Source organism: Hibiscus syriacus, unplaced genomic scaffold (assembly GCF_006381635.1).
Source record: "Hibiscus syriacus cultivar Baekdansim isolate YM2019G1 unplaced genomic scaffold, ASM638163v2 tig00002511_pilon, whole genome shotgun sequence".
NCBI classification, from domain to species: domain Eukaryota; kingdom Viridiplantae; phylum Streptophyta; class Magnoliopsida; order Malvales; family Malvaceae; genus Hibiscus; species Hibiscus syriacus.
Window position 1 is genome coordinate 3584537 of NW_024061932.1, and position 18829 is coordinate 3603365.

At 33.4% G+C, this 18829-nt stretch overlaps 1 protein-coding gene across 7 annotated transcripts; it reads left to right on the plus strand.

The window, feature by feature from the left end:
- The first annotated feature begins 750 nt into the window (after positions 1–750).
- Positions 751–18339, plus strand: LOC120146731 (peroxisomal acyl-coenzyme A oxidase 1-like). Of its 7 annotated transcripts, none has more exons than XM_039160245.1 (8): positions 751–1017; positions 1967–2075; positions 2159–2220; positions 16604–16697; positions 17142–17233; positions 17507–17556; positions 17918–17978; positions 18070–18339. In XM_039160245.1, the coding sequence occupies exons 2-6, from the start codon at positions 1991–1993 to the stop codon at positions 17519–17521; spliced, it is 348 nt and encodes a 115-aa protein (XP_039016176.1). In that variant the 5' UTR covers positions 751–1017; positions 1967–1990; the 3' UTR covers positions 17522–17556; positions 17918–17978; positions 18070–18339. The 7 variants fall into 7 exon arrangements, 6 of the variants coding, with proteins under 6 accessions (XP_039016176.1, XP_039016180.1, XP_039016188.1 ...); XM_039160249.1 differs by having other exon boundaries at positions 17175–17233; XM_039160257.1 differs by lacking the exons at positions 17507–17556; positions 17918–17978; positions 18070–18339 and having other exon boundaries at positions 17149–17445.
- Positions 18340–18829: the final 490 nt, after the last annotated feature.

Sequence of the window (18829 nt, forward strand, 5' to 3'; positions counted from 1 at the left end):
ATTATGTTTCTGGTAATGTCGTATATTATTCGTATATTAGTCCACCTTTCCTAAGACAATTCATGAAGAAAGTTTTCTAAACAAAGAGAAGGATTGGCTATATGTGTCAAAATAGTTGCAACTCGAAGGGAAGTAGGTTTTTGGTTGAGGTTGGTTCCTAAATTCTTTATGATTTGTTTTTCATGTTGTGTTGCTTCCTTTGGTACTATCTTTTATTTTTCTCTAATTAAAAAGAACAAAAATCTTGAAAGTTCTAATTAAGTTGTAATAAGTGACTAAATCCAAAGTCCTTAAAGTCTAAGGGCTTTTATTTTTAATTATACACATGACTAAAATAAAAGAATTCCAAATTAACACACGTATCCAGAAAATAAACACATTAAAAGCACATGGAACAAATTGAAGACCGAATTGCATTAAACAGAAAAGTAGAAGTATTCGATTTACAATTACATGTTGACTAAAATAAAAGAAATAAAAATCAAGTATGTAATTTAATTAGAGTGCTACAAAAACAAGAAATAAAAGTTAGGAAACCAATTTAAAATAAGCAAAGAAATAATAAATAGGACTAAATTGAAATAAAGTTAAAATTTAGAGATCAATTTAAAATGAGGATCAAAATGAATTACACATCAAAATATGAGAAACTCTATAAATAATTAAAATATTTTATAATTACATGGAGGTCTCTGATATATAAATTCACCCAAACCCTTTTCCTTCTTCATTTCAACCCTTTCTCTCAAAACTCATCCTCCCCTAGATCTCAAAACACTCTCTCCTTCCATCACTCCGGCCACCGAATACCAATGCTCCGACAACCGTCTATAGTTGCCCAAAACCTAAAACCTTCCTCAAAACAATCACATCATCACGCTAAACCTGAATATAACCTCCAAACCATGTGAATATGAGCCAAACGCCGTAGATCTACCCCCAAAGGTTCGGGTTTTACCTTTTGACAGTTGGTTTTTCGACAACGATCTACTTCCCTTGGAAGCAGCAAAACAGAAAGTTAAGAGGCCTCTCATTCTTCTCCTTTTTTTTTCTTTTTCTTTATTTTTTGATTCTTTTTGAAACATTTGTATGTATTTTTTGTTGTTGTTGGGATTTGTCTAGTGAAAATGAAAAAACATTCTTGGTAATGCTTTCTGATTTCATATTTCTTTTAGGGTGACTGGAAATTTTACTTCTGTTTGCTTTTTGAAAAAGAAGGTTTTATTTATTTTTTTTAGGGAAAAAATGGGAGATCCTCTGTTTTCTTTGTTGGGTTCTTTTGAATAGAGCAACCTTTCTACAGAGATTAAAAATTTATAGAGACTAAAAGATAAAAAATCTTTCTAATTCATTTTTTTCCTGTTTGGTTTATATTAATGCGACGTTTATGTTTTATGTAATAATTTTGGTTATTTATAACTTGAAACTGTGAAATATATTTATTTATTAAGTTTCGTCACGGATTTTAATGCTTTTCTTCACTCTTATTGCTGATAGATTTGTTAGTTTTTCTTTCTTTAGATTCATATCTTTCAGTTTCCTCTTTGTTTGGTTTCGAGTAAATTGCAGGATAAAACTTAAATTCTTAACAGAATTTTGATAGAAATTCTAGTATCAGAAATATATTATCGTTCCACTGGTCAGTTGCTCAGCTATTTTTTGTTTTGTTTGATTCCCGATAACATATAGAAAAATAATGGAGCTAAACTTTCTTGTCAATTGGTTTTAAAAATACTTTTTAAATATTCTTTTATGGTTTTCCACTCATACTGCGTGTTTTTAGTCTTTCTTTGGAGTCACATATTTCACTGTTTGTTTCTCATGACGAAACTGTAAAAGCAAAATTTAGTGTATGTATTTTTTTCATTCTTCAGTGACCTAAACTAAATGATTAAAGTCAGTTTTCATTTTTGAGTTTTAATCTTATCATTTAATAATTAAGTAATCCTGCTGCAATTTTCTTAAGGTCTTTCGAAAGGATAACAGAACTATGCTAACTAGGAAAGGCTTGTTTAAAGATACTTTGAGAAAAGCTGCTCATGCATGGAAGCGGATAATTAACCTTCCTCTCTCGGGTTTGTTTTCAACTTGTTTTCTCTTCTTCTAAATTGATTTTTGACTTAGCTATCTGATTAATATAAAAATCTTATTATAACAGAGGAAGAAGCCAATATGTTAAGGTCTTATGTGGATCAGTCTACTTTCACAGATCTGCACTGGGTACGTGTTGAAAACTGTATATCATGAAGAATGTATTGAATTCATGTTTTACACACTCACTAGTACACCATCTTTATAGCACACAAAGCTAGTCTGTTAATCTAACAAAATCTGTTAACAGACTAACAACTTTTGGCGCCAAAGCTAGCTAACTATTGCTAGTTATACTAGAGTACAAGCAAGTACACAGCAAGCTCTGCTATAGCCTAAAATTCTCCCTACTCTTCTCATCCTTTCCTTGTATTTTTCCTTTCAAAAGCCACTCTACAACCCTGGCACCACACATACACTGCGACGAAATTCCTCAAATGCAGATTTTGATGGAGGCTTTGTAAAACCATCTGCAATTTGATGTGTAGCCGGTATGTAGTTAACTTTCAATTGGCCAGCTGCAACCTTCTCTCAAACAAAGTGAATTTCGAGATCTATATGTTTAGACTGTGCATAGTACACGGGATTATCACTCATAGCTACTGCTCTTGTGTTGTAACACCAAACCACCGGCTCCCTCCATTGTTGAAACCCTAAGTCTGCAAGTAAAGAACTCGTCCAGGTAACTTCAGCAGTTGCATCAGCAAGGCTCTTGTACTCAGCCTCCATTGTGGACCGAGACACGATTTTCTGTTTCTTTGAACTCCATGCAACAAGACATTTGCCAACGAATACACCGTAACCAGAGATTGACCGTCTATCATCTATGTTTGCTCCCCAATCAGCGTCTGTAAAGGTTGATACTGTCAATTCTGCCTCATTCGCTTGAAACATTAAACCATAATTTACAGTACCAACTAAGTATCGAAGAATATGCATGACTACAAGCCAATGTGTTTCTTGTGGTCCATGCATGAATTGTGCCACCTTTCCAACACTGTAGGCTAAATCAGGATGAGTATGGCACAGGTAGAGCAATGAACCTACTATGCTGCGATATTCACTCGTATTTGCAACAACTCCCCAGCATTTTTTGATAGTTTTGATGCCAGAATCATTGGCGTGGAACATGTAGCTGCACCTATCATGCTAGTTTTCTCAAGCAACTCTAGCACAAATTTTTTTGATTCAAGAAGAGATACCCACGAGAACGGTGAACTTCAATTCCTAGAAAAAATTGAAGTGTGCCAAGATCCTTAAGTGAAAATGTAGCACTGAGTAACCGAACTACTTCTTGTATCTCACAAGATGAGTGTCTACTGATGACAATGTCATCAACATAGACTAATACATATATGTCACCAACACCTTGTTTACAAACAAATAACGACTCGTCTGCTCGAGATGCTGTAAACCCTATCTGCACAAGGTTCTCATAGTTTAGCATGCCAGTTCCTAGGTTCCTGGTGCAGTCCATATAGTGCCTTCTGAAGCTTGCAAACAAGGACAATCCATCTTCAGCAACTTATTCAAACCCTTGTAGTTGTTGCATGAACACGTCTTCAGTGAGAACTCAATTGAGAAATGCATTATTAATGTCAATATGCCTCAACTCCCAATTATTTTATATTGTCAGCATCAAGACATCATTAAGAGAGGAGAATTTAACAACCGGGCTAAATGTATCAAGGAAATCATTCTCTGGTATTTGTGAGTAGCCTTTAGCAACCAGTTGCGCCTTATAGCGATGTATGGAGCCATCTGGTTACGCTTCAGTTTAAACAATCACTTACACCCAATAGGAACACGACCTTCTGGTAGTTTGACCAACTTTCATGTGTCGTTCCTTTAAAACACATTGACCTCAGCTTGAACTGCCTCCTTCCACTCGATCGATTGTAATGCCTCTTGAACTGGTAGAGCAGCTGATGTTGTTGGTGATTCAGCAGGTAACATCAGTTCTTCATGCTCTCGAGTTGTACTATTGACCATATCAACATTACTTGTATCTGACAATCTAGATTCTGACCCCAAGTCAACAGTAGTAATTGGCACTTCAAGGGGTGTGATCCTAGCAGTATCGCCTTATGAATTAGACATATTTTGGCAAGATTGTTCTACAACTTCATCACTCTCCTCAGTGTATACATCATCTGATGAATAGTTGGAAAACATCACTAACCAACTTCTTGCCTTTGCAACGATAGGAATGTCTCGTGATCAAAACCCTTGTGCACCATGTGGCAAGCTAGCTGCAACCTTATCTGTAAATAGAAAAAACATTTCATTAAACACAACATGTCTAGAGATATAGACTCTATCGTTACTTGCCAGACATTGTAGCCCTTGTGTTACGGGCTAACGCTGAGGAATGTACAGGGATAGATCAAAAACATAGTTTGTTATTCTGAAAAGGTCTGAGGTGTGGGAAACACTGGCACCCAAAGACCTTTACTAAAGCGTACTCAGGTTTTCTCTGAAACAGCTTCTCATAAGGAGTTATCCCTCCAAGTACAATTATGGGGAGACGATTTATCAAGTGAATAACAATCACTATTGCATATGACCAGTATTGCATGGGCAAGGATGCTTGGGCCAGCAGGACAAGACCTAATTCAACAACATGGCAGTGCTTGCGTTCGACCACTCTGTTCTGCTCAGACGTGTGAGGGCAAGTCAACGGATGCATTATCCAGATTTGGGAAGTAAGATAGAAAACACTCAATATTCACCACCCCAATCTGACTGAAGAGCTTTGATTAAACCACCAAACTAATTTACTACCAGTTTATGAAAGACATAGAATGCTTCAACAGCTTGAGCTTTATCTTTGACTAGATAAAGCCAAGTAAACTGGGTGAAATCATCCACAAAAGTGACATAATAACGAAATCCATTTGAAACAACATAAGGAGGTCCCCACAGATCTGAAAATACTAGTTCGAAAGGTGTAGTATATTGGGTATTGGATGAAGAAAACGGTAGCTTGTGACTTTTTCCCATAAAGTAAGCCACACAAGTTTTATTAATATCAACATCAAGTTTTACATCAAGTTCTCTAGCAATTATATTAAAAGCAAAACTAGTTGGATGTCCCAACCGTCGATGCCATAGTTCTGACTGAGATATAGTTGCAAGGTGAGCTTCAGCATTCCAACCTTCTGCACCAAGACCACTGTGCGAAAAAGTGTATAAGCCTCTTTTCTCTTCACCTTGTAGTAGGATTGCCTTAGAGAGTTCATCACGAACAAAGCACTTTTCAGCATGGAATTCAAGGTAAACCTTATTATACCTAGCAAGCTTAGAGACCGAAAGTAAATTTTTGGTTATGTTAGGCACGTGCAATAGTTAATTCAAGATAAAGGTTCTTGAGGAAGATGAAGAAGTGAAACAATTGCAGTGCCAATGTTATGAATATCAATAGAGACCATATTGCCAATAGTAATTTATATGGGCCTATAAACTCAGTAGAGTTTGAGACATTTGCAGCATCTGGTGTGATATGGTGCGTAGCTCCTGAATCCACCATCCAATGATCATTGGATCTGGAAACTGTATTGGCTTGCACATGACCTGTTGCTTGAGAATGACCTTTGCAACATTCATAGCCCAGGCTTAAAGTCTCAGTAACTAAATAGTGAGCATTGGCAGACTATCTTTTATGAGCATTGTGAGCTTGAGAGTCAGATGTAACACACATAAACTCTTCATCAAACCGGTACCAGCAGCGATCAACTAGGTGGCCAATTTTGTAACAAAGTTGACTTTGAATCTTGGCTTGCCCTTGACCTCGACCACCAGTTCTGTTAGCAAACGATGAGCGTGTAGGTTTAGAGTCACGTCACCATTAGCAAATGAGTCATGAACCTCCTCTCTTTCAGCAACATTGGCACCCATAGGGATGTAGTCGAACTGCTCATTAAAGTCGGCCAACTATGCCTCATCATCTAAAAGAACAGTATAAAGACTAGCTAGGGATAATGCTTCTTTCATCGTGGTGATAAATGCCATAAATGGTTGACACTCCCTGGGCAGACCTTTCAAGATGCTGGCAACATGGCCAACATGTGAAACATCACTACCACACGATGCAAGCACATCGCATACTTCATTTACTCGAGTGAGGTACACCTGCATACTATCACTGCCTTTCTTAAGTGACTGTAACTTGCAATGCAAACTCATGGCAGCAGTCGTTGACATGCTCGCAAATAGCTATTGTATGACATTCTATACTGTAACTGTCAATTCAGCACCCACAAAGTGAGGAAGCATGTGAGGACTAATGGTCAACGGAAGCCATGAAGCGAGCGCACTATCCTATGCCACATAGTCTCAAATGTATCATTGGCATAAACTACACCAGTATCATCAAGAATCGTCTCTGACGGTGGCTTCAACACTCCAGTCACCAAGTGTTTGAGACGGTGACTCCTTACCGTGAGCAGGATTTACTGCTTCCATAGGAGGAAGTTCATCTCGTCAAGAACAACATTGATTTTCTTGTGAGAGAAGCCTGTACTAGTGGATGACTCCATGAAACACCAAGCAAGAACAACAACAGTTGTTAGTCAAGGGACCCAAGACCAACGGTGAAAGATACCATGTTGAAAATTGTATATCACGAAGAATGTATTGAATTCATATTTTACACACTCACTAGTACACCATCTTTATAGTACACAAAGCTAGTATGTTAATCTAACAAAATCTGTTAATAGACTAACAACTTTTGGTGCCAAAGCTAGCTAACTATTGCTAGTTATACTATAGTACAAGCAAGTACACAACAAGCTCTGCTATAGCCTAACAGTACGTTATGTTTTTCTTTTCCTATTTCTAAGCTTCACAAAATTTCAAGAATTTATAGGCCTCTTAAAATGCTAAGTAGTTTATAAATGTTTGGAAAAATAATATCATGATTAACTTAATTAGTTTGCCAAATATAATATAAAAAGATAGTATGTGCTCATCAGGTTTTGAAATACATAGAAAAAGGGATTGGAAGTTTTTTTGTACATTGATTCTCAAGAACTTGAAAAGTTTCAAGTTCTTAGTGATAGGAAAAAAAGTAAATTTTTTAATAGTGTGATTCTAGCATTAACTGCTATGAAGTTATTGCTACAAATTTGTCAAGTTTTCTTATTGAACGATATGGACATTTAGACTTTCATTTGAGATGAAAATGATTCAACTGTTCGAGAATAATTTCTATGATCTGGAAAAGTTATATAGATTTCCTTAAGAATGAAATAAGGAAATTCTAAAGTAGAGATATTAAATTCGACTTGATATCAAGAGATATTATAGCGTAAAACCTATGGTTCATGATGCAAGTGTGAGTCAGACAGGTAGTAAATGTTCGATAAAGATTCATGAGCTTATGTTCCTGATGAATCTTATGGGATTATCATTAATGAGTTTTAGATCATTTTGAGCATGAGTTTTAGATCATTAATGAATCTTAAGGTTGGGTTAATAGTCGCAAGAAGTGATAAATTTAGAAAGATGCGAAGAAATTAGAAATTTTAGTAATTGATGAAAAAGCGAAATCATCGCGTGATATTAGCATTGGTTGTGATTAAGTTAAGAGTATAAGGCTCAATGGCAAGAACTTCTAGATCGAGGGTTCATTTGACCGAGTATTTTACCTTGGGGTGCACCGGTGTTGTTCGTTAAAAAGAAAGATAGATCAATGCGATTATGCATAGATTATCCACAATTAAACAAAGTAACTATCAAGAACAAGTATCTTCTTCAGAGGATTGATGACTTGTTTGATCAGCTTAAAGGAGCAACAATTTTCTCTAAGATTGATCTTCGATTGGGATATCACCAGTTAAAGATTAAAGAGGAAGATATTCCAAAGATAACTTTCAGAACACTATATGGACACTTTGAGTTCGTGGTAATGTGTTTGGTTTGACAAATGCCCCGATAGTATTCATAGATTTGATGAATCAAGTATTTTAACCTTACTTGGATCAGTTTGTGGTGGTCTTTAGTAATGATATTCTAGTATACTCGAAAACAAAGATAAGAATTATGCCCATCTTTGTACTGCTTGAGATACTTGAGGATAAAAAGTGGTATGCCAAGTTGTCAAAGTGTGAGTTTTGGCTGTCAGAAGTTATTTTTCTTGGTCATGTGGTTTTAGAAGAATGTATAAGAGTTGATCATAAGAACGTTCAAGCAATAGTAGAGTGGAAACCTCCAAAGAATGTTACCGAGGTTCGAAGTTCTTGGGACTTGTTGGTTATTATCGAATGTTCGTGAAGAACTTTTCGATGATTACTTCTCCATTTACCAATCTCTTAAGAAAGGATGTTTCATTTATTTGAACTGAGAAGTGTCAAGAGAGTTTTGAAGCTCTAAAGAAGATTTTAACATAAGCACCAGTCCTGGTACAACCAAAATTGGAAAAGAATATGTGGTGTACAGTGAAGCATCTCATAATGGTTTTGGTTGTGTACTTATGCAAGAAGGTAAGGTGGTAGCGTATGCTTTCAGACAACTAAAGACGTGTGAGAGAAATTATCCCACTATGATCTTGAGTTAGTAGTCGTATTATTTGCTTTAAAGATTTGGTGTCATTATTTGTAAGGTGAGCGGAGCCACGTCTACACTGATCATAAGAGTCTGAAGTACCTATTGACTCAAAAAGAGCTAAACTTGAGACAGAAAGGGTGGATAGAACTCCTAAAGGACTATGATTTGATCATTGATTATCATCTAGGGAAGGCAAATGTTGTAGCAGATGCACTTAGTCAGAAAACTTTTGTAGCTTTACGAGCTATGGATGTGCGCTATTGTTGAAAGAAAATGACGTACTATTGGCTGAATTAAAGATAAAGTCAATGCTTCTAGATCAGATAAAAGAGCTACAAAGGAAAAATGAGAGATACATGGAAAAAATTTCACATGTGTGAAAAGGTGAGACTAAAGACTTTGAAGTCAAGTCTGATGGATGTCTATATTACCGATGAATAATTTGTATTCACATGATGATGAGTTGAAGAAAGATATTCTTTTTGAGGCACATTATATTCTGATGACTATGCATCCAGGAGGGAACAAGATGTATCAGGATGTAGAGAGTCAAATTTTGGTGGTCGGGTGTGAAAAGAGCCATTACCGAGTTTATTGCTACATGTTTGATGTGTTAACAAGTAAAAGTTGAGCATTAAGTGCCTTTGGGATTGTTGCAACCGATTTCTATTCCATAATGGAAGTGGGAAATAGTCATTATGTATTTTATTATAGGGCTACATTTGACATCAAATCATAATGATTCCTTTTTGGTGATAGTTGACCGGTTAAATAAGTCGGTACATTTCATTCCAGTGCGAATGGACTATTCATTAGATAAGTATAAAAAGTTGTATATAAAGAATATAGTTTGACTGCATGGAGTTCCAGTATCGATCATATCCGACAGGAATCCAAGATTCACTTCAAGATTTTGGAATTCTTTGCATAAAGCTTTAGGTACTCGATTGAATTTCAGTACGGCCTTTCATCCGCAGACTGATGGTCAGTCAGAGCGTACTATTCAGATATTAGAAGATATGTTGAGGTCATGTGTGATTGAGTTCAAGGGATCATAGGAAAAGTATTTTCCTTTAACATAATTTTCCTACAACAAAAATGATCAATCGATCATCAAAATGGCTTCGTATGAAGCTTTATATGGGAGAAAATGTTGAACACCATTAAATTGGTTCGAGTTAAAAGATCAAAATCTTTTTGGCCTAGATTTATTGAAAGAGTTTGAGGATAAAGTGAGGAAAATTCAAGATAATCTCAAGATGACATTTGATCGGCATAAGTCTTATACAGACTTGAAGCGAAAAGAGATTGAATTTCAGGAAGTCGATAAAGTTTTTATTAAAGTATCGACTTGTAAAAAGATATTGTGTTTTGGGTGCAAAGGAAAACTAAGTCCAAGATTCATTGGACCTTATGAGATCTTAAAGAGAGACCGGTAGCTTACTAGTTAGCTTTACATCCGGAGTTAGGAAAAGTTCACAATGTTTTTCATGTGTCGATGCTTATAAAGTATCGATTAGATCCTTCACATGTCATTGAATCGGAGAAAATTAAGATCCGACCAGATTTGACTTATTAAGAATAACAGCATGGATCTTAGCTCGAGAAATCAAAGAACTACATAGAAAACAATTATTCTAGTCAAAGTGCTTTGGCAAAATCATAAAGTCGACGACACTACTTGGGAAAGAGAGGAGGACATGAGGAAGCAGTATCCACACCTCTTCATATCATGTACGTCTTAAAATTTGAGGATGAATTTTTTTAGGAGGGTAGAGTTGTAATATCCCAAATTTTGGATAGTGACTAAAATACAAATTTTGAAAGTTAAGTAACCAAAGTATAAACTTTGAAAAATTTAAGGGACTAAAATTATAATTTTAAAAATTTATAATTTGGCCCCTTAAATAAATAGTTTATCTCAAGAATAATGTTTCTATTATAATCAAAATTTTCGTACGAATTTTGTATTAAAAGTTATAAAGTGATGAAGTTTGAGGAAAAATTTGATAAAACAGATCGAATAGAAAATTCATGAAAATATGAAAGATGATAAATTATACCTAAAAATATTATTTTCATATTTTAAAATTTTGGAAAATAATACAAATCTTTGGATTTAAGGATTTAATTATATGTTTAATATGAACAGTTGGATTAAAGTTGTATGGTTGTAATTTTTGGAAAAAGGCAAAGGCAAATTGGTAAAGTAGGATTTTGTTTGTCCATCTTTGACTTTAAGAAGATGATAAGGTTGAGATGTCTTGGTTGGATGATAAATATGAAGTTTCATTAAGGGTAAATTGGTCTTTTCCCAATTTAATGAATTTAATATTCTTTAAAGATAAATTAAAGATAAATTTAGCATGAAATTATCTAAAATTCATGCCAAATTGTTATCATCTTCTCCAAGCTTGCCCTGACCCTCTCCAAAGGTAAGAAAAAAATTTGTTTTCTATTTTGGAGCAATTTCATTAGGATTTCAAGTTATGTCGTGAGACAGAAAAATAATCTAGTCGAAAATGCTATCTTTTGGTACCAATTTTGCTTACTAAACTAGCTTGATTTCAAAATCCCCAAATCATAGGGTTTGTGTTCACACTAGAGTTCATGAAATTGATGATGAATCTTGATGTTTTTGAGGTTGTAGATTCATTTTCAAGCTTGATTTATGATTAAAACATGTTCAAACTTCCTAGAAATGATTATATAATTTTCGGTCAAATGAATTTATGGAACTTTGTGTTTTGATGAAATTAGATTAGGGATTTGATTATAGAGATGTTGTAAGGTTGATTGGAAGTTGATTTCATGTTTGAATCGAATCAAAATCGAGTAAATCGTGAAAACCTAGTTTTTAAGGTTAAAATATTCGTCCATGGTATTGTTGAGTTAGAAAATTATGGAAAAATTATATAATGGTAGGAAATGATGTAGGAAGTATGTTACAAGTCTTAGAAAATTTTGAGGACTATTAATTTTTGAAAAGTTGGGGATCAATTTGATAATTTTGGAAAAGTTGTGAGGGTTGTGAAATTGTTTAATAATTTATGTACTATACTAGAAATTATTGTTTTGTAATTGAAATGAGTGTTAAGATGTAAAATATGACCATTTTGGAAGTTTGAAAAATTTGGTGATTTAAGTGCAATATTCGTATAGATGGGATGCTTAAATGTAATTATGCCTTTGTAGAAGAACTTGAATGGTAATAATTTCAATTCTGTAATTTTGGTATTAATAATTTAAGTGATAAAATTGTGAAGGACCATTTTGTGTAAATAAAAAGGTTGGTGCCAATATTAAAAGGAATTATTAAGTGTTAAGTATTTTTTTTAGAAAATAAGTTTCAAGTATATTATAGATTTTGTTTTGGAGATGTGTTTATGTTAGTATAATAATAACATACGTATCGACATCAATTTGTGATTTATACAATTTGCGATTGATTTTGTGATCGAAGCAAATCGAATATAAAAAGATCTAGTGTGGAGCATAGTATGTCACATCTTTTGATAATAAAATGTCAGGGTGAGTGCAATACATGCATGAGATTGTACATACATCATCAGAAAGACTTGGACAAGTCTACCTTATTTATATCAGCTGATATTATGTCATTTTTATAACTTCGATATGACATCAATATGTCATAGTATACAATTATAATGCATTGATCGCGGATAAATGTAATATTTTTACCATGGATGTTATTTTAGGTATGAACTGCCCTAATATTCATTATATGGTCATATGATGTCATGATGAATAAATTATATTATATGCCCAAGTAAGTTGTTGAAGGATAGGGTATAGTTGGCATGCCATAGAGTATAGCAGCTAGAAATTTATATTAGCACTAAGTGCAGGTGGTGGGCACAATCTTATGTGTCATATCCGGATTAGCACTATAGTGTAAATCTAGTGTAGGTGATGGACACCACCCTACATGTCATATCCAAATTAGCAGTAGAGCTTAAGCTTAGTGTAGGTTTAGCACTACGTGTATATATTTTACTAGAATACCCAGGGTCTTCATATGTTTACATTTGGGCTATGGTTATGGTTGGTGGCATAAATAATATTAATGATATTATTATCATTTGATTATGGTAAAATATTATTCATGCAGGTAAGGTGATATTATTGCATTGGAAAAAATGATATTAAATTTCATGCATGAGTTGTATTGCACTGATTATTTTTTTTAATTGTCTCACTAAGTATATACTTAGTGTGTGATGATTTTCATGCGTAGGTAAAAACCAGGATTAGAAGTTAAGAGTACAAAGAAATTTTGACGTAGTTTAGTGGCATGTATTTACAAATGTTCTATTAGCTCTGTTTAACTATTTTTAAAATTGGTTTGTAACGGATAAACTGAATCGTTTTATGCTATTTTTAATATGGATAATATGAACCAATATTATTATTTTGAGTAGATGCGTTTAATATATATATATTATGTGATAGTTTTACTTGAGATAATATTTTTATATTTTCAATTACCGTTTTAAGAAAATAAATTTGTAAATCACTTTTGGAATTGAGAAACGTTTTAAGAAATTCATGTGACATCTATAATTTATATTGGTTTAATTATACGGGTTTTAGGTGTTACAGGTATTTACAAGACCAAGTGTGTCATTTGGGGTGTACTAATCTTATCTGTGAAAAAGAAAGATGAGTTTATGCAATTATGCATGAATTATCGTCAGTCGATATAAGATAGTAGCGAAAAACGAGTGTCCTCTTCCGAGGATTGTTGTGGCTTCTTCCATCGTTGCATTGTTCATCTGAATCTTAGTGGCTTCATCTTTTTTCTTTTTCTTTTTCTTTTTGGTTTTAATGGTGTAAGAAATACTAGATGAATTAGTTTTATATTTAGAATTTACAGCTTATGGATGGTGAAATGTATACTTGCTACTGAGGTACTATATCAAAATCTAGGAAATCAATTAAGTATTCACAAAATTTTACACATATTTAAGTTATTATAATTTAAAGGATTAATTAAAAAATAAATGTCAAAATTAACCTAACATTTTTATACTCTAAGTGTTTGAAGTTTTTTTTATTGAAGTAGTTGATTAACCGTTAAATTTTTAATGTTATTATTTTAAGTGTATGGTCTGTAAGACGTTAAAAGATTTATTTGTATCAACCACTCAAAATGTGATACATATCGAGTTTATAAAATATTTAATTTTTTATTTAAATAACTTATTATTATTATTATTTGAAAAAAATTAATTTTTCCTAAAACCTCAACAACAAAAATTCCAAACTCGACTGTGTTGGTGAGTATGAATGAGCTGTTGAAGGGTGAGGATGTTGATTGGAGGTAGTTATTTGCGGTGATGGAGAAACATGCTTTGGAGTTCTTTCCTCCGGTGAATCGTAAGGGTGGAATTGTTGTTAATCCCCCTCTTGTTGTGTTTGATGAAGGTATTTCAGAATGAAGATTCTTTTTAGTGGGTCAATTTATTGGTTACGCTCTGAATTTCGATTCGATGGAGAATATCGAGGAGATGCTTTGGGGGAAGACGTCGCTGGTGAAGATAAGCATGGTTAGCTCTGGTCTCTATGTCTTTTCCTTTTCAACATGAAAAGAAGGTATTGTCCGTTCATTTACGTTCGTGAATGTTCGGTAAACCATTCGTTTATGTTCATTAATTATGTTCCTTTATGTTCGTTAAGTTATGTTCATTTATTTTCGTTCATTTATGTTTGCGTATGTTCGTTTATGTCCGTTCATTTATATTCAGCCTAATCTCCATGCCCAATTAAAATATTAGGACCAATCATTAATATTTTAAAACCCAAATAATTTTAAACTTGGATAAATTAAAGAAAATATAAAGGCAAAAAGATAACTTTTGCCCATGTAGTAGACCTAATTTATCACTTTCGCCCATATCGTATTTTTGCATCAATTTAGTCCTTGAAGTTACTCAATTGAATCATTCTATATCCTAACCCTAACTTAAAACCTAAATTATAAATCCTAAGTTAGGGTTTAGGGTTTATAATTTAGGATTTTAAGTTAGGGGTAGGGTATAGAATGTTGCAGTTGATCAACTTTGAGGGTTAAATTAATATGAAAATACGATAGTGTGAAAGTGTTAAATTGGGTCTATTATAATGGTAACAGTTAACCTTAAACCAAATATAAACCATTCCCATTTAAAATAACTCTGAAGTTGTATATTATATTAATGAATAATCAATTTTATGTGGTTATTGTTGTTATTGCTTACGTTTGTTTACGTTCATTTATTTTGTTCGATTTTGTTCATTTGTTATGTTTGTGCATGTTCATTTATTTTCATTTGTTGTGTTCTTTTACGTTCGTTTATTGTGTTCATTTACATCCATTCGTTATTATTTAAATGAACGAACAAGCTACATTCCTTAACGAACGAACACAAACTAGAAATTTTGTGTTCGCTTATGTTCGTGTTCGTTAATCTTTATTCTCGTTGTCTTATAATCGCATGTTGTCCTGAAATTTAGTTAAACGAAATCTTTTTTCACCCTAGTCGTTGCATATTCGTTATCGTTATGAAACTATATTGCCTCCTGAATCAAAATTGGGTCTTTTCAATACCCAACTGCATACTTCCCTAGTCACCCGTCTTTAAAGGAATTAGGGGATGTAGGATTTGGGTTTAAGAAATTAAAAAATTGTATTTTTAAAAAAATAAAATTTATTATTTTTAAAGTTAATATTAATAAAAAAATAATAGTATATACGGAATTCTTTTAATGATAGTTGATGGAATGATTTTAAAACAATAACAAAATAAAATGTTAAATACCCTAAAGAGAAAATATTAAACGTCTACATTTGACAAAAAAAACTTTAAGAAAAGTAAAAGAAAATAATTAAAAAGAAAAAACGAATACGGTTGAATTCAATTTAATTGTAAACTTTATAAAAATTTATTTTTAAAAATGATTTCATAAAAAAATAATTGACTAATACCTATATATATATTGATAATTATATGGTATTTTTGCAGTAAATTAGGTCTTTCGTTTGTAGTCGCCTACTGTAGCTATTGTCGTTAATCATCTGGTAAAGGTTTCTCCTTTGTCATTTTTTGTTGATATAATTCAACAACAACTAATAATTCTTTTGTTAACGAATATGATCTTATCTATATCTTTGCAAATAATGGAAAATCCGTTGTATCAACAAATAATTACACTCAAAATTGATGCCGGGCAAGGCAAAACTTCAATGTTTTTTTAAACGATCACATTGTCTTTAGGCTTTCAATATGTTGCTGGAATTAGTATTTGGAAATTCCCTTGTCAACTATCTTTCCTAGTTTACTCAGCTTTGAATCATAAATTTTCAATTGACATGTGAATTCAGATGAGTCACACAGTCGAAATTACTCAGATTGACAAAAATATGTCGGAAAATGCAGATAAAATTTGTATTCAACGACCCTCTATCTTTTTCCTTTTTTGCTTTTGAATGATATGTTAAGAAGGGACATTTTCCGGACACATTAAACAATTATCGAGCACTTGCCAAACACATCACGTGGAACACGAAATCAATTTTACGTAAACATGCGAACACCAGGTTTGCTGCACATTTTAGTAAACTTAGTGTGCTAATTAAGACCATTATGTTTGCAAATGTTTTAAAGGAGGCACTTAATAGAATAGTGGCTATTAGACAACTTCTGTTGGGGCAACCTATTTCTAGGAAAGTTGAAGAACAATGTGCTCATTTCTACTCTGTTGCAGTAACAAAAGAAGTAAGAGATGGGTTTGTTTGCCAAGTACAATCATATGATAGAAGCAAGTTCAAGTTATTGTATTTTGATCTAGAAGATAATAGTGGATTAAGCTTTGCGCTACAAGAGGATAGTGCCAAGATGAAAATAGTTACATGATTACATCTACTGAAATCTATTTTCTTGGCTTCTCTGTTTATTGCCAGGATCAAGAAATAGCTGCCGCAAAGGATCTAGATGCAGCTTCTTTCAAAATGCTGGATGAATTTCAACTGTGTGAAATAACTGAATTAAAACCAGGTACACATGTATTTGCCGTCTATGGTGACAACTTTTCCAAAGTGTAAGTTACACAATAGAAGTTATTTGCGCCGTCCCTTTCATAGAGGAAAAAGAGAACCTTAGGCAGATGCTTGGATGCCTATGGAGGTGTTTCGAAGAACAATACCGGCTAAGAACCTTGAGGAAAAGGTTCTTTTCCCAAGGGATGGTATTGTTATGAACAAGGGATTAAGAGAGAACAACCAAGTCGACAATCATAACTATTACCTCTGTACGAGAGAACACGTGTCAAGAAAGAGCCAAAGAAGTTGAATGAATTTATGCATTGAGTTAATTGCTTTATAAGGAAAAGGGTCTGTAACAGAACGGACATTGCAAATTGTTTATCAAAATACTTATCTTCTCCAGTTCTTCTTGCTTCTCTATCTATTTCTCTATTTTCTTCTTCTTTCTTTCTTTGAGATTGCAGATCTGTTTCTCACATATGCCATGCAGCTGATTCAGAAATGACTGTGAAACCTGAAGAAACTGTTATGGGGGTGAAGAAAAGGAAGGTAATCCTGGAATTCTGTGCTTTTCTATTTTCCACTTCAATGCTTGTGTTTCACTTTCTCACTTGGCTATTTTGGATTTTATGGGAGTCTGTGTTTTATTTGTTTTGATTTTATGGAATTTGGGAATCCACATATGCTATTATTTGGTTGTGGTGGATTTTATGCTACAAAAGAATTAACAAGCACCGGTATATGTGCCTCGCAAGGTTTACAAGTGTGGTTATCTTTGATTTTAACTTGTTCGCTACTCATTGAACACTTTATGTGTTGCAGGAGGCATACCCCTAGTACCGGAACAGAGCAAAGACGAGGAGGCGAGAAAGGTTGACTCCTTTGGTTTGTGGTTGATGATTTTCATATAATTGACTTGCATTATTTTCAAAGAGGATTATAAATAGTAGACATGATGCATTACTATTTCTTCTGTGGTAACTGAATGTGCAATTGTAGTGGTACAATATAAAAAAAATTCTGGTATAGATTTTGAAGAACAGGGATTATTGCTGATAGATGCACTTCCTAAGTAAGCATGGCTCTTCCACTTTCATTTGATTCGGTCTGATTAGTATATGTATGTTATATTGGTACATTGAATTGAATTAGATTGAATATTGAAAAGTTCTTTTTTTTTTTTCTTTCCCTATTTTTTCATCAACGGTAAAAGAGTTGTTTTTTCTTGTAAAGGTTGAAGATCGTCGTATAATGGAAGTTTACATGACTGAGAAAGAAGTCCATAAAATTGAAGGTCCAATTTATTAAATTTTAACTAATAAATATATGTGCTTATATATGATTCTTCTAGGAAATTAATGCTTATGTTTATTTTGTTCATCCAGGGCTAGAAGAAATTGAATTTGTGGAGACAATGCGTGGGGAACATCGTTTTATATGGTCGGACTCGGAGCCAGAAGATGAAGATGGATATACTGTGTTAAACATCTTTGGAGCCACCTGGTCCAAAGCTGCTTATACTTGTGGTGGCTTACGCATAAATTTTATATATTTATGGGTATTTGATCACTATATCCATGAATTTGGCTGGTTGTTTAGCAGGTTTCAATGATATTGTTAATCCTAAGCGGATTTTATATATTTTGATCCTAGAAATGAAACCTTAGAGCTTCCTCGTTGTCGTTAAGCCAATTCTATAGACCCGAGAAAAGCCTTCATCGTTCCTTACAATTCATCCCATTCCTTCGAAAACTAAATGTTTTCCTCAAATGGGTATAAATGTTTTTTTCTTAAAGTTGTCATTTTAAAGTGTCTAGTTGTTAACGTCATTATAGAAATTTATTATCTAATTAGTGTTTAATGTATATTATGTTTTATAGTTTTTCTATTTTATTTTTAAAACAAAAGCATCAATTTTCAAATACCCTTAAACCCCATAATCTTTAAATCTCATACCACCATCATCCAATCAACCACAATTGATCATCTTTTTAACAAGGAAGGTCAGATCAAGTGAAGCTTGGTCGATAGCAATGGATGATGACAAACGTTAGTTTAGGGGTTGAAATGAAGATTTGAACTTTTTAATTTTAAATAAAATTATTAAAACATGACATGTTTTTAGCAACAATTACGGTCATATCA

Coding starts and splice junctions, on each gene's coding strand:
- LOC120146731 (XM_039160222.1), top strand. CDS start 1,991: ATGCTAACTAGGAAAGGCTTGTTTAAAGATACTTTGAGAAAAGCTGCT. Junction 2,076..2,158: donor AATTAACCTTCCTCTCTCGG/GTTTGTTTTCAA, acceptor TTATTATAACAG/AGGAAGAAGCCAATATGTTA. Junction 16,698..17,174: donor AATAACTGAATTAAAACCAG/GTACACATGTAT, acceptor TATGCCATGCAG/CTGATTCAGAAATGACTGTG.